Below are 14,224 nucleotides of genomic sequence, written 5' to 3'. Positions count from 1 at the left end.
GGTCAGGGTGTCAGGTGCCAGCTTCCTTGGCAAAGGTGAGCTCAGACCTGCTCATCCTCTGGACTGCAGCAGCCCTGTCTCCAGCCTGACCCCACACACCATGGTGGGGTATGCTGGGGGCTTCCCAGGGCCTTGTGGCTGGGGCAACTCCAAGTCCCCCTGGCTTGTGGGGGGACCCAGGGGTGTGGCATGGGAACAGGAAGCATCCTGTGACTCTTAGAGCTCGATGTTCCCCACTGTCCCTGGGAACAGACGGGGCCATGAGGAGCCCCCGATGGGCCCCCAGGAGCCAGTCACAGGAGGGCAGCCAGCTTAGAAAGGGGTGGACACCCCTGTTTCCAAGGGGCCCTTCCATCAAGGTCACTTTGGACTCATGAGAGCCAGCCTGGGTCTTCAGGTGGGCCACCTGGGCCCCTGGGCACTGGCCCTGGAGGTCCCTGCAGGTGGCGTGAGCATCATCCCATCCTCCCCGGGTCAGGGGCTTTTGTTAGGGCTCCTGGGGCTCTGTGGTCAAAGCCCCCACTTGCAGTAGCCAGAACCCATCCGCAGGGCTGGCCCCTCCGAGGATGGTCCGGGGAGTCCCTGGGCCTGTCTCCTCTGCATGAATGCCGGAAGACCTGACTCCAGGCTTTTAAACCTGACGCGGGATGCTGCACCTCACCCCTCAAACCACTACGGTCTGGAGGCTCCGGGTCTACAGGCTTGAGGCGCCAGACCTGGCTCCCAGCCCTGCTCTCCAGCAGCTCCTTCTCACTTTCCTGTCCTCATCCATTGTTATTGTTGTTGTTTGTCGCTCAGTCATGTCCAGCTCTTTGAGACCCCATGGACTGCAGCACGCCAAACTTTCCTGTCCTTCACTATCTCCCAGTTTGTTCAAACTCACGTCCATTGAGTCGGTGATGCTATCTAACCTTCTCATCCTCTGCCACTTCCTACTTTTGCCTTCAGTCTTTCCCAGCATCAGGGTCTTTTCCAGTGAGTCATCTCTTCACATCAGGTGGCCAAATTATTGGACCTTCTGCTTCAGCCTCAGTCCTTCCAGTGAACATTCTGAGTTGATTTCCTTTAGGATTGACTGGTTTGATCCTGCAGTCCAAGGGACTCTCAAGAGTCTTTTCCAGCACCACAATTTGAAAGCATCAATTCTTCAGCACTCAGTCTTCTTTATGGTCCAATTCTCATCCATAAAATAGACCTAATGGCACCTCCTTTTCCAACCAGTGAGATCCAGACAGAAAGCGCATCCTCCCGGCTGCACAGGGCACTCAGGGCACCTGCTGAGTGGGGCTAGGGAGAAGCTTGGAGGGAAGGATGCCCAGAGGTGTCCAGCAAGGGCTGTCATCCCAGGGCTTGGGGTGGGGGCTCCTGGCGGGGCACAGCGTGTGGCGGGGGTGTGGCGCTGGGCTGACCAGCCTCACCCCAGCCCCCAACCCTGCAGTACTCCCCGCTGCTGAAGAAGCTTTACTGCCAAATCGCCAAGACGTGCCCCATCCAGATCAAGGTGTCCACCCCGCCGCCCCCAGGCACCGCCATCCGAGCCATGCCCGTCTATAAGAAGGCGGAGCATGTGACTGAGGTCGTGAAGCGCTGCCCCAACCACGAGCTTGGGCGGGACTTCAATGAAGGTGAGTGTCCCTGCCCCCTCCTCTGCCCCTCAGCACCCTGGAGGGAAGGAGAGGGCTGGCCCGGCCTCCTTCCTGGAGGCAGCAGGTCCAACGGGAGGGCACTGACAAGTGGGCTCAGCATCCACCTCACCAGTCCTGTGTCCTGCCAGCTCTGCCCCAGGGCCTTGGGTGTTGGGCGGCGGTGGGGAGGGGGAGGGTGGCGGGGGGCGGGGGAGGGTGGCGAGGGCGGGATAGGGCTGCTGGGTCAGATGCCTGGGGTGTGAGAGCTGCCTGCCACCTGTGTCCCCTTGGGAGGCCCCAAGGCAGCTGTGATGTGCCCAGCACAGGGGTGCAGCCCCTGGCTGACACCTCTCTGAAGCAGCCTCCTCCTCTCGGCAGGACAGTCTGCTCCCGCCAGCCACCTGATCCGCGTGGAGGGCAACAACCTCTCACAGTACGTGGACGACCCGGTCACGGGCCGGCAGAGCGTCATGGTGCCCTACGAGCCCCCGCAGGTAGGGAGCCAGGCGGGGGCGGGGCAGAGGCCCCGCAAGTCATTTCTGTAGTGTCCAGAGTTAAGTCCAGCTGTGGGGCTCCTCCCTCGTCTTCACGTCCGTCGGTCCATCAGTCCCTCCCAGCCTGACCCCCGGCTTGGGGGCAGCCCCTCCAGCCTTCTCTGGCCATCTGCACCCCCAGCCCTACCACATGGGGTGGGCCTGGTGACCCCTGAGCCTCAACCCAGCCCTTTGTCCCCATTCCTGGTTCTGGGCGCTGGGGAGGGAGGGACTCAGGCCAGGGGGAGTCAGCCAGGTGGAATGGGTTGTGGGGGGGCCCCCGAGGAGAAGAGGACAGACCTGCAGTCGGGGGCATAGCACTACTTCACCCCCACCCTAGATCGGAGACCCCTCTCCCAGTGCTGTAGCCAGTCCTCTAGGGATTCCCATTCCAGGCCTCACTCCTGTACCTGGTTCCCCAGAAGCCCCCGTGCTTCCCTAAGGAACAGCCCTTATGTCAGTGGGACCAGGGCCCTGGGAGGGGTTTCCACCCTGGCTTCCCTCCCCCAGCCCTCAGCCTCCAGCCCCTCTATCGCCTCTAGGACTGGCCAGGAAAGCAGGGCTCTCCTGCCCCCTGGTGGCGGCCACGTGCTAGGAGTTCTGTGAAAGGCCAGGTTTCCTAAGCCATCCTCCAGACCCAGGGAGACCTCGACACCTGCCCATTTTGTGGTCCTAGGATGCCCTGGGGTCACGAGTCCTGGGTCCATAAGCTCCCAGGAACCAGTGTATGTGGACCCAACTTGGACAGCTCTGGCCCCTCCCTCTGCCAGAGCAGTACCCAGAAGAGCCCACACTGCAAAACACACACCTGTGCCCACAGGGGCCTGCGCTCATACCCAGCTGCTGGGGCGACCTGCAGCCTGTGTCGGGGTGAGGAGGTGGTGGGGGCAACCACCATGGCTCTCTTGTTCCCACAGCCAGCACAGCACATGGCAGTCAGTGTAGTGCGTGAATGGATAGGTTGTAGACAGACAAGTGGATGCGTGCGTGGATGGGGCATGGGGGATGGATGGATGTGTGGTGGAAACACGCCTCGGGGCATGGATGATGGACAGATGGTGGGTGGATAAATGGATGGTTGGTGGATGGATGGAAGGATGGGTGGATGAAGGTAGATGGATAGATGGATGGATGGTGGATGGATGGGGGCTGAGAGATGGATGGGGGCTGAGAGATGGATAGGGAGATGTGTGGATGGATACTTGCATGGATGACAGACAGATGATGAATAGATAAATGGATGGATGATGAATGATGGATGGGAGGATGGGTGGATGGAGGTAGATGGATAGATGGATGGTGGAAGAATGGGTAGATGGAGGTAGATGCATGGTGAATGGGTAGATAGATGGCAGAGGACCAGAGGGCCCAGCAGCCTCTTGCGCACTGGAGATGTGAGGGATGGGTGCTTGGAAGCCCATGAGCCCCACGCCTGTGGGTTGAGGCCACCTGCTGATACCACAGCCTCCCTGCCTCCCTGTGTGCAGGTGGGGACAGAGTTCACCACCATCCTATACAACTTCATGTGCAACAGCAGCTGTGTTGGGGGCATGAACCGGCGGCCCATCCTCATCATCATCACCCTGGAGACACGGGAGTGAGTCTGCTGGAGGTGGGAGTGGGGGGGGGGTGGGCAGGGATTTGGGCCAGTGCTTCTGGGGGTCTTGCTGGGGAGACAGCCATGACCAAGGAGGGGTGCTGGCCTTGGAGGCAAGTTTGGGGAGGGGCCCTGCAGGCCGTGTGCTGGGAGGGGCTGCAGGGGCTGCAGGGGCAGGCACCACCCTGGGAGCGAGGCAGGAGACCTGCTGTCCTGGAGCAGCTGTGCTCTCAGCCCTGAGCCCCGGGCCCATCAAGGCCAGTCCCGTGGGGTTCGAGGCGGGTGGGGAAGGTGGGCCCCTAGAGCTCACGGTTCTGGCTGTGCCCTGGACAGTGGACAGGTGTTGGGCCGCCGGTCCTTTGAGGGCCGCATCTGTGCCTGTCCTGGCCGAGACCGCAAAGCAGATGAAGACCACTACCGCGAGCAGCAGGCCCTCAATGAGAGTGCTGCCAAGAGCGGGGCCGCCAGCAAGCGCGGTGAGCGGGGCTCGGGGCAGGGGCAAGGGCGGAGGGCAACTCCGGACTGTCAGAGCCAGGCCACCCTCGGGACGAGCTGGACCAGTCTGGAGACTTTCGGGAAACATGCAAGCCTGTGTCCAGGGGACAGAGTGAGCCCCAGCCATGTGGCTGCCCCCTAGTCCACTCTGTCCAGTCTGGGTGGCTGCTCGAGTTTGCTCATCCAAGTGGGTGACTGGGCTCCAGGCCTGTCCACGAGGGACACCTCAGGGAGGTCGGCTCAGGCCGGGTGGCGGGGCGGGGTGAGGGGGTTGGCTTGGCTCACCTGCATGTGCCCCGCCTCCTCCCTGCCTGCTCACAAAGCCCCTGACCCCTGCTAGCCTTCAAGCAGAGCCCCCCTACCGTTCCTGCCCTGGGCACCAACGTGAAGAAGAGGCGGCATGGTGACGATGACGTGTACTACATGCATGTGAGTCCCGCGGCTGCGGAGCTCAGGCCAGGGCATGGTGGTGCTAGGGGGAGACCCAGGGCCCTGGGGGTGGAAGGTGCCATCCAGCATGCCCTGACAGCTGAGACCCCCAAGCTCTGTGGATCCCAGAAAGGAGAACGAGGGCCCAGAGAGCTGGACTAGCCACAAGGGGAGCAGGTCCACTGATGGAGCTCCCAGAGCAGGAGGGCGTGTTATGGATACAGTGATATAGTGTGCAGGGTGATGCAGTCCCCCACCCAAGGGAGCAGGTAGGAGGAATCCCACAGCCTGCTGGGCCCCAGCACATCACTGAGCCGGGATGCGGCCACCCCAGCACAGATTAACCCCCACCTGCTTTTCTAGGACTGGTCTCCATGATGTGAGCTTGTTTTTTGTCCTTCAAGGACTTGTCTTGAGTCCTTCAAGAATGAGTTCCTTGTTCTAGAAGCCCCATGTTTATCCAGGGCCCCCCCACCCCAGTACCTCAGGTCTGCTGAGCTCTGAAAAGAGGGAGGAGACAGTGTGGCAAAGACGCAGAGGTAGTAAGGAGTGGGTGTGGTTTGCATGGACAGGAGCCAGCCCACCAGCTTCGCTCAGACCTACTTCTGGAGAGGAGAGCAGGACCAGGGGACCCCCTGGCTGTAGGGGCTGGAGAGCCCTGAGAAAGGAGAGGCACTCCCCTGCGCCAGGAGGTGGGGGGAGGGGTCTGGGGCCAGGCGTTGTCTACATGTCCTGGGCAGGCAGAGGGTCCGCTTATCTGTGCTCAGGTGCGGGGCCGGGAGAACTTTGAGATCCTGATGAAGATCAAGGAGAGCCTGGAGCTGATGGAGCTGGTGCCCCAGCAGCTGGTGGACTCCTACCGGCAGCAGCAGCAGCAGCTCCTGCAGAGGCCGTGAGTGCAGCCCCTCCACCCCTGCCCCCAACCCCAGTCCTCCCGGTCTTACCCACCTGTCTGATGTGGGGAAAGATGGGGCTGGATGACCCAGCAGGGAAAACACAGCAGCACCAGGCAGTACCCCTCCTCCAGGAAGCCTCCCTGAACTGCAGCATCTCAGTCTAGAAGTCTGCTGAGTGGGGGTCAGGAAGGGGTGGTCGGGGTGACACTGACCCACCAAGAATAGGTCTGGTTCCAGGGTCAAGAATGGCCTCCCTCTGGCTCCTACCCATTGCCCAGGACCTGCCTTTGAGCAGGCCTGTGGCGAGTGTGGCCGCTGTCAGGCAGGGAGGCTGGGCTGGAGGCAGGCGCTCGGACCCCTGTGTGGGTGGGGTCTCCAGGCCCCTGCAGCAGGGGGCTTCACTTGGAGTTGCTGTCCCTTCTGAGCAGGAGCCACCTTCAGCCTCCATCCTACGGGCCTATCCTCTCGCCCATGAACAAAGCTCATGGGGCCGTCAACAAGCTGCCCTCAGTCAACCAGCTGGTGGGCCAGCCTCCCCCACACAGCTCAGCGGCTGGGCCCAACCTGGCACCCATGGGTGAGTGGCTTGGGCAGGGTGGCTGGGGCGGGGGGTGGTGAGGGAGCCTGGCTCCAGACCCTCCTGCCCAGCTCAGGACTGCTCGGGGCTCTTGATGGTTGGGCCCTCCTGCAATTCTGGCCCAAGAGCATAAGGCACAGTCCCCTCTATCCACTCCAGGTCTTGGGGAGGGCCAAGCCTTACGAGCCTCTCCCACGCAGCCTGGAACACCTGACCTGGCCCGCCCCCCTCTGACTGTCCTACCTGCTTTCTGCCCAGGCCCCGGGATACTCAACAACCACGGCCACACCCTGCCGGCCAACGGGGAGATGAATGGTGGCCCCAGCTCCCAGTCCATGGTCTCGGGGTCCCACTGTACCCCGCCACCCCCCTACCATGCTGACCCCAGCCTGGTCAGGTACGTGGGCCACTGCTCGGTGCTGCCACGAACCCAGTAACCTCAGCCCTGGTAGCTCCTGGCTGCCTCTCCCCAAGCCCGAGGTGGGGGTCTCTGCCTGCTGTCCCTTGCAGCTGGTGCTGTCCCTGCTCCGCTGTCTGAAGAGCAGATAGAGGGAGTGGGGGAGTGAGCCTCCAGCAGGTGTTCGGGAGGCGGGCACAGAAAGCCAGGGACTCCCTGGAGGCTGCGCCCAGGTGAGCGTGGGCTGGAAGCTGTGGCCACATTGGGCCGGTGGGGGAGACCTGGGGGTGGTCGGTTCCTGCTCAGATGGGCCATACAGCCAGGTTTTTACAAGTTAATGCTGCTCTGTTTCCCCAATTCTCTGCAGTTTTCTAACAGGATTGGGGTGTCCAAATTGCATCGAGTATTTCACCTCCCAGGGCTTACAGAACATTTACCATCTGCAGAACCTGACGATAGAGGTAACTGCCCAGTGGGGCAGGCATGGGGAACCCACCCCCAGACCAGAGTGGGCCCTGTCTGCAGTCCAGGGAACTTTCTCCTCTTGCGGTGCAGTCCCTCCATTTCCTGTCTTCCCGTGTGAGGGGGGCTGGGGAGTTTGGAAAACCCTTCTTCCTGCAAGTAGCCAAGTCTACTTGCTTACACCCAGCATCACGTGGCTGGACAGGACTTGCCCCAAGTCCCTCATCTGGACTTGAGTCTCTGTCCTGTGGCTTTTCATCTGAGGGTGGGCTGTCTCCAAGCCATGATGAATTCCAGAAGGGGAAGTCCAGAAGGGACCGGGTGCTGCTTTAGCTCAGCACCATTTACACGGGGCGGGGCGGGGGTGGGGGGCGGGACTGGGGCCCAAACCACTTGCCGTGCACCCACTGCAACTGAATGTCCGGTCTAGGGTGTGCAGGGCTAGAAGTGCCCCACCCTTGGCATCCTGACCCCTGACCCACAGCTCGGGCTGGTCTTTGGGTTAAACCAGAGTCCCAGCAACGAGCACTCATAGGGCTTCCCAGGTGACTCTAGTGGTAAAGAATCCATCTGCCAATGCAGGAGATGTAAGAGACACGGGTTCAGTCTCTGGGTCAGGAAGATCCCCTGGAGGAGGGAATGGCAACCCACTCCAGTATTCTTGCCTGGAGAATCCCATGGACAGAGGAGCCTGGAGGGCTATGGTCCATGGGGTCACAAAGAGTCAGACACGACTGAAGTGATTTAGCACAGTGTAGAGCCTGGAGTTGTCTTGAGCGTAATGACTGTTAGCTGGAGGCCGAGAGGCACAGATGTCAGCGGGCCGGATCCCAGGACTCCAGCTCAGTGGCCTGGAGCCTCTGTTGGACCTGCTCCACAGTCGACCCTGGGATAGAGGCCTCCTCCCTGGCCAAGGGATGTGGGTTTGCCAGAGGGAGCGGGGCCACTGGCTCAGAGGGCAGCCTTGTCCTCTGTCCACTGCCCTCTCTGACCTGCCCCGGTGGCCTCACTGGAATAGCTCAGGGCCCAACCCTTCCTCATCAGTTGATGCGTTGCTTGGCGGGGTGGAGGTGGGGTGACAGGAACCTGAGGCTCTGTTTTGTCCTGAAGGGGGGGAACCAGCCCTGAGGCTGGGAGGCAGGGGTCCTCCAGCACCCGGTGTCGGGGGGGGGGCTCCATCTGTTACTCTGACTGTGGTCAGGGCCCCAGGCCCTATGGGGCCCACATGACCTCAGTGCCCCACTCCCACCCCATGTCATTTCTCGTCTCTCCTGTACTGTCCAGGGCAGAATTGGGTGTGGCCAGACCACCAGGCACAGGGCTATCCGGCACTGTCTACTTCTGTGCCCCCGCCCCTTCCCCCTCAGTGGGGGCTCGTCCCCCCTCCTGGTCCCCCATTGGCTGTGCAGGGCAGGTGGTGTCCCTGGTGGGGGGAGGGCAGAGCCTTACAGCTGCTCCTGCAGGACCTGGGGGCCCTGAAGATCCCCGACCAGTACCGCATGACCATCTGGAGGGGGCTCCAGGACCTGAAGCAAAGCCACGACTACAGCACCCAGCAGCTGATTCGCTCCAGCAGCAACGCAGCCACCATCGCCATCGGGGGCTCGGGGGAGCTGCAGCGCCAGCGGGTCATGGAGGCCGTTCACTTCCGCGTGCGCCACACCATCACCATCCCCAACCGCGGCGGCCCGGCCGGGGGCGCGGGGCCCGACGAGTGGGCCGACTTCGGCTTCGACCTCCCGGACTGCAAGTCCCGCAAACAGTCCATCAAAGAGGAGTTCACGGAGAGCGAGGCCAACTGAGTGGTGAGGACAAGGCCGGACCCCCTGCCCCGGTGCTACCGACGCGCAGAGCGGAGAGGGCGGAGTCTCCAGCCTCGCTGGATGGCTGCTGCCTCCCAGTAACCAACTGGCCTGGGAGGCAGGACCCCTGGGCTGCGCCGGTGAAGTGGGGAGGCCCCCCGGAGTTGTGCTGAGGATGCGCATCCAAGGTCCGTCCTCTGGAGGGCTCACCGTCCCTGCCTCTCCTTCCTGGGGGCTCTGCTGACAACTGCCAAAAAGTATTTTTTGATGTCTCCGGCTCTGGGTAGGGATGGGGGGGCTCGGTGCTTGTCCCTAACACGTCTGTTCTCCAGTCCAGTCTCCAGACTACATCTCCGCCCGAGACTTTTCCCTCTGCTGGTCTTGAGGGTCGGTCTGCCCCTTGCACCCTTGACCACTGGTGTAAAGCCCACTGCAGCCACCTCCCATTTCCTGCCCCAAACAAAATCGCAAGTTTCACTGGAATTGGGAAGACTGGTCCCTCCCGGGAAGCAAGGAAACTTCGGGTGGATGGCCTGCAGCCAGCCTCATGCCAACACCTCTGGCCACAGTGCCCTTCCTCCAGTGGCCCCCTGAGCATAGACACGGACACAGGCTTCTCAGACTACTGGGAATTGTCAATATTTGATAAAATGATGCCCTTTTTCTACATGTGGGTGAGCCTTTTCTTTTCTTAAACTTTCGTTCTGAACGTCTGTGTAAACAAGATGGGCTAAGAAAGGGGCCAGCCAGGTAGGATCCACAGCAGGCAGGGGTGGGTGACTTGCTCCCCCATGCAGGGATGGGTAAACAGCTAGCTGCAGCAGCGGCCCCACCCTGCTCCCTGGGAGGCCATGTTCTGTGTGGGAGGGGCCCTCCTGTCCTTACAGTGCTGAGGCCGGTGGAGGGGGTCCTGGCCTCTATGGGCAGCTCAAGGAGTCAGCGGGCTGGGAGAGACAGTGTCTGCAACCCCCAGGGCAATGGGGCCAGTTGGCCGGTCCTGTCGTCAGGGAGACTTCTGAGCCAGAAGCAGGACCACAGGAGTTGTGGGCAAGGGGATGAGGCAGCAGGGATGCAGGGAAGCCTGACTCCTGTGTAAGCTGAGACATCACCTGGTACTTGCCTGACACCTGTCTGTCCCTCACTCTGCATGGTTCCCTGGGGTTAGTCGGTCATCATCTGAGCCCTCCTGTCTCTAAGTCATGGGGAAGTGCAAGGCTCCCAGACCAGGGGCTGATGCGGACAGAGCCCTAACCACTCTTTGGGTTCTTTCCCTTGCCATAATCCCAACCCCGCCCCCAGCCCTGGGAAGTTAGGAAGCAGCAGACTGTGACCACTCAGGTCCACTCTAAAGCCAGGATCTCAGTCCTAGGGGTTCAAATGCCATTTCCTGTGTTCAGTTCCCAGGCTCTTCAGAGGAGGGCACTGGGTAGGGGTAGGGGGCACCAGGAGGGGGGGTGGGAGGGGTGGGGTGTCTGCTGTCCTCAGTGGCTCGGAGCCCAGTCGGGAATGGAGCCCCAGAGCCAGCTCCACCCCTGACTGGCCAGCAGTGGCCCTCCAGACCAGGGCTTTATCCTGGACGTGGAGTATGCACACTGCCTGGTTCTACTTATTTAAAAAGCATTGCGTGAATGCAGGTGCCAGAGTCTAGGGTAACACCCCCTCCCCCCACACCATAAGCTCCCTGTGAAGCTCCTTGAGGTGGGAGGGGGCGTCATTAGCACCTGGAGGCCCCACGCACAGCCAGGCCTGAGAGCCTGGGGACAGAAGCCAGCTCGGCCCCTGGGGGCCTGCAGCCCCCCTGGAGCACACACCCTGGCGGCATCATCACAGCAGCCATGGGATCAGGGCTGCTGGGCTGGTGGGGGTGGGGGGAGGGGTGTGGGCATCGGTTTCCCTTCTCACCTTCACAGGGCCTGGGTAAGTACACTGTTCATGCGGTTCAGATGAGGGGACTGAGCCACAGACCTTGGGTCTGAGCCCAGGGTGACAGTCGGCTGCTGTGGAGTAGGGCACGTGCTCCAGCGCACACGCTGGGCCCCCCAGTTGTGGCCCCTCAGGAGCCACAGGCCTTTCCCCCAGCTCCTGGGGGTCCATGAAGCCAGCTGAGAAGGAGCTGAGCTCCTGGGGCTCCTGTGGCTGTCCCTCAGTCTCATTCCATTGGCCAGTGGGGAGGCCCTCAGGTGCTCCTGAAGCTGGGAGGCTGCAACATGCAGGCAGAAGGCAGGCAGACCCCCAATATGGAGGTAGAGGAGGCACATTCCTGCGGAGGGCCAACCGCAGGCTCCCTGCTCCCACGCGGTGGTGAGCTCCAGTGGTCCTGGACCTTTGTTCCTGGCACTGATGGAGGAGCAACCTTGAGAACCGATTCAGTGGGGATTCCGTCATGGTCACAGGAACACACACAGGAGCAATGGCCTTTACAGGCCCTTAAAAATCAAGAGAAGACAAACCTGTGAGCTGTGAGGTTTCCCAGCCGGGAAGAGGAGGGCAGGAAGCCTTGGATGCTGGCCAGGCACAGCTGCTCAGTCTCCACCAGCCCTTCCTGGCTGCTGGGGGGGTGGTCACCCACCCAGGTCTAGGTGGCACCTTCAGTGGCTTTTGTCCGGGGACATGCAGGGACTGGGGACATGGTCTCACTGTCCCTTAGGACATGCCAGCCTTGCAGACACAAACACTTGGCTTCTGTTTTATTGGCTAAAGCACCTTAAGGTTTAAAAAAAAAAAAAAAACCACACCACTCCTGTCGGCAATGTAAGGCAATGCTTCCTCCAGCAGTATTGATGGATCTATTCTGACCATATTATTACCCTCTCTTGGGAATGTAATCTTCAGAAAATATGTTTTTTTAGCTGTGCTTTGGTGGGATTTTTTTGGTTTTGTTACATAATAAAGCCCGGGTTCCAATGACTGACGCTTATGACTGAATCGGATTCAAAGACAAGTGCACAAGTGACTCAAAGCACTCTGCGGGCTCCCCATCAGAGTTTGTCCTGTTTTCAGTGTGTGACACACTCAGGAGCCCTCCTCCCCTGCACCTCAGAGTCGAGTGCTCCGTGGGGATATGCAGGGACTTGAGTCCAAGGATGACCTGAGGGCTAATACCAGGTTCTGTCCCAGTGCTGCTGGCTCAGCTCACGGGACTGGCTGCGGCCCGGACACCTTAGGCCTCCTGGGAGCAGGGTCCAGGGTCCCTCTTAGGAAGGTCTCCCCGGGGTCAGTGTAGACAGCCCTCCCGCTGTCTCGCGTTGAGGTTCACGTTTCTCTGCAAAACTCAGGAGCTCATCCAGTCAGCCAGCCTCAGTCTCCAGGACACGGGGCTTCATTCTGTCCCTCATGTCCCAGGTTCCTGGATGTCAGACCTGTGAATGAGGGACTGGGGTCTTGTCACAGCAAAAGGAGCGCTCTCAAAACCGGTTCAACCTTGAGACAGGCTCGGGGCTTTCTAGACAAGTGGCTGAAACCAAGCAGAACAAATTGAGGCGGAGCCCCGCCCACCACCCGGCCCCGCCCTCACCCCGCCGTTCTGGGCGTAGCTGTTGGCGTGCCCTCCTCCACACACCTCTCAGAACAAGGTGAGATGGAGCCCCGCCCACCTTCCTGGCCCCGCCTCCATGGGCGGGGCTTTTGGCACCCCCCACTTCTCCAGAACTGTCACCTTCCCTGTTACAGCGAAGTGGCCCCACCCCATCGCGGTGACAGGAATCCGCATCACAGACGCCAACACCTCAGGACAAGATGGGAACAAGGACTTAATTAGAAAGAGGCTGCCACAGACATCGCGACAGGGTCTTGAAACACGCACTTGGAAGGATGAACACGGTAGTGCTCACGTGTTCAGCACAAGGCGATTTTAGTATCTTGGTTCAAAAACTCTTTTCACAAGTGGAGTTACACGCAATACACAACAATTATTTGCAAATATACAAAAACATCTCCAATAGGCTGGCATGTAATTTTAGAAAGAGAGCCTGAGTTCAGAGCAGATCTGCCACCTTGCACGGCACTGTGCTCTGGGGACAACCTCCCCACCGCCTCCCCACCCAGCAGCTGCCAAGAGAGTGCAGGAGACCACGGCCCCTTGGGAAGAATAGCATCAGCTCCTTTTCCCACAGACACCCAAAGAGAAAGGCTATCTTCAGGCAAGAATTTAAAAATGATTCATTAATGTCAGTATGGTACGTGTGCTTCCCAGGTGGTGTTAGTGGTAAAGAACCTGCCTGCCAATAGAGGAGATGTGGGTTTGATCCCTGGGTTGGGAAGATTCCCTGGAGAAGGGAATGGCAACCGACTTCAGTATTCTTGGAGAATGGTACTTGAACACTTCATAAGAATAGTACTGCATAATATATTAAGCGCAAACTCACTGATTCTTCAGTAAAGTTGTTTGGCTTTTAGATAATGCTACAGGGACTTCCCTGGTGGTCCAATGGTTAAGATTTCGCCTTCCAATACAGGGGATGCGGGTTCCATCCCTGCTCCAGGAGTTAAGATCTCACATGTCTTGTGGCCAAAAAAAAAAAAAAAAAACCAAAATGTAAAACAGAAGCAATATCATAACAAATTCAATATAGAGTTTAAAATAAATAAATACTGCTACAATTGCCCCCAAGGCCCTCGGGAACTTCAGACTGCTCCGGACACAGAGTACATTGTCTCAGATGCTGAACTGGCCTTTGCTCTGCTTGCCTCAAGAAGAGGAGACGCTCAGAGCCGGGGCTTCTGCCCAGTTTACATGGTCTAAGTCCTGCCCTGTGTTCTTCCCAGGACCCCTGCAGAAGGGTGTCCCTCACTCACCAGGCACAGGCTCCAGACATAGCAGCAACCCCAGGCTCTGTCTCCTGGCTCTGTCGTTCTGCCGTAAGCAATCCCATCACCCTGGTAACCAAACCCACTCAGTCTCCAAATGATAATGCCACCTAAGGTCCCATCCCTCTCAGCACCGGGTACCTGGGGATGGGCCTTCAGGTCTCAGGTGGGGCCCCAGGTTCGAGCTGCGTAGTGGTTCACGGTGCTTCTGTCTTAACCACAGAGACTTTGACTGCTTCCTGCCACAGGTCCACGGCTGACCAGCTCCACCAGGACGATTGTGCAGCTGCAGTCACTGGAAGGGCCCTGGGAGCTTCTCTTACAGGTGATTGCAAGAGCCTCTTTCCCTGGACAGAGTATGTTTAAACAGATTTAGGGCAAAAACCTAGATCCCAGCCAGGGCCACAACATTCCTCCTCTAGCTGGGGATATGGGGACATGGAAAGGCCACAGCCTCCAGAGATGGTGCACCAGGGAGGCCCCGCCACCTCTATTGGACATGTCCCTCTCCCAGGATCACTTGGTCTCCCTCGCCAGCCACTTTCTTCAGGTGAAAAAGTGAAAGTCACTTGTCCGTGTCCAACTCTTTGCAACCCCATGGACTG

General features: G+C 59.7%; 1 protein-coding gene across 5 annotated transcripts in view; it reads left to right on the top strand.

The window, feature by feature from the left end:
• The window catches only part of TP73 (tumor protein p73), a 75,127-nt gene extending 65,647 nt beyond the window's left edge, over positions 1-9,480 (top strand). For all 5 annotated transcript variants that reach the window (XM_061160543.1, XM_061160541.1, XM_061160542.1 and 2 more), the window contains exons 5-14: positions 1,439-1,625; positions 2,004-2,119; positions 3,646-3,755; positions 4,089-4,231; positions 4,591-4,679; positions 5,447-5,571; positions 6,004-6,152; positions 6,411-6,549; positions 6,917-7,010; positions 8,475-9,480. In XM_061160543.1, coding sequence (XP_061016526.1) covers positions 1,439-1,625; positions 2,004-2,119; positions 3,646-3,755; positions 4,089-4,231; positions 4,591-4,679; positions 5,447-5,571; positions 6,004-6,152; positions 6,411-6,549; positions 6,917-7,010; positions 8,475-8,813 — 1,491 coding nt within the window. In that variant the 3' untranslated portion in view covers positions 8,814-9,480. The remainder of the gene's footprint in view (positions 1-1,438; positions 1,626-2,003; positions 2,120-3,645; positions 3,756-4,088; positions 4,232-4,590; positions 4,680-5,446; positions 5,572-6,003; positions 6,153-6,410; positions 6,550-6,916; positions 7,011-8,474) is intronic.
• The last annotated feature ends 4,744 nt before the right edge of the window (positions 9,481-14,224 follow it).

The sequence above is a fragment of the Dama dama genome, chromosome 14 (genome assembly GCF_033118175.1).
Source record: "Dama dama isolate Ldn47 chromosome 14, ASM3311817v1, whole genome shotgun sequence".
Classification (NCBI taxonomy): Eukaryota; Metazoa; Chordata; class Mammalia; order Artiodactyla; family Cervidae; genus Dama; species Dama dama.
This window is presented reverse-complemented; position numbering and strand designations above follow the sequence as displayed.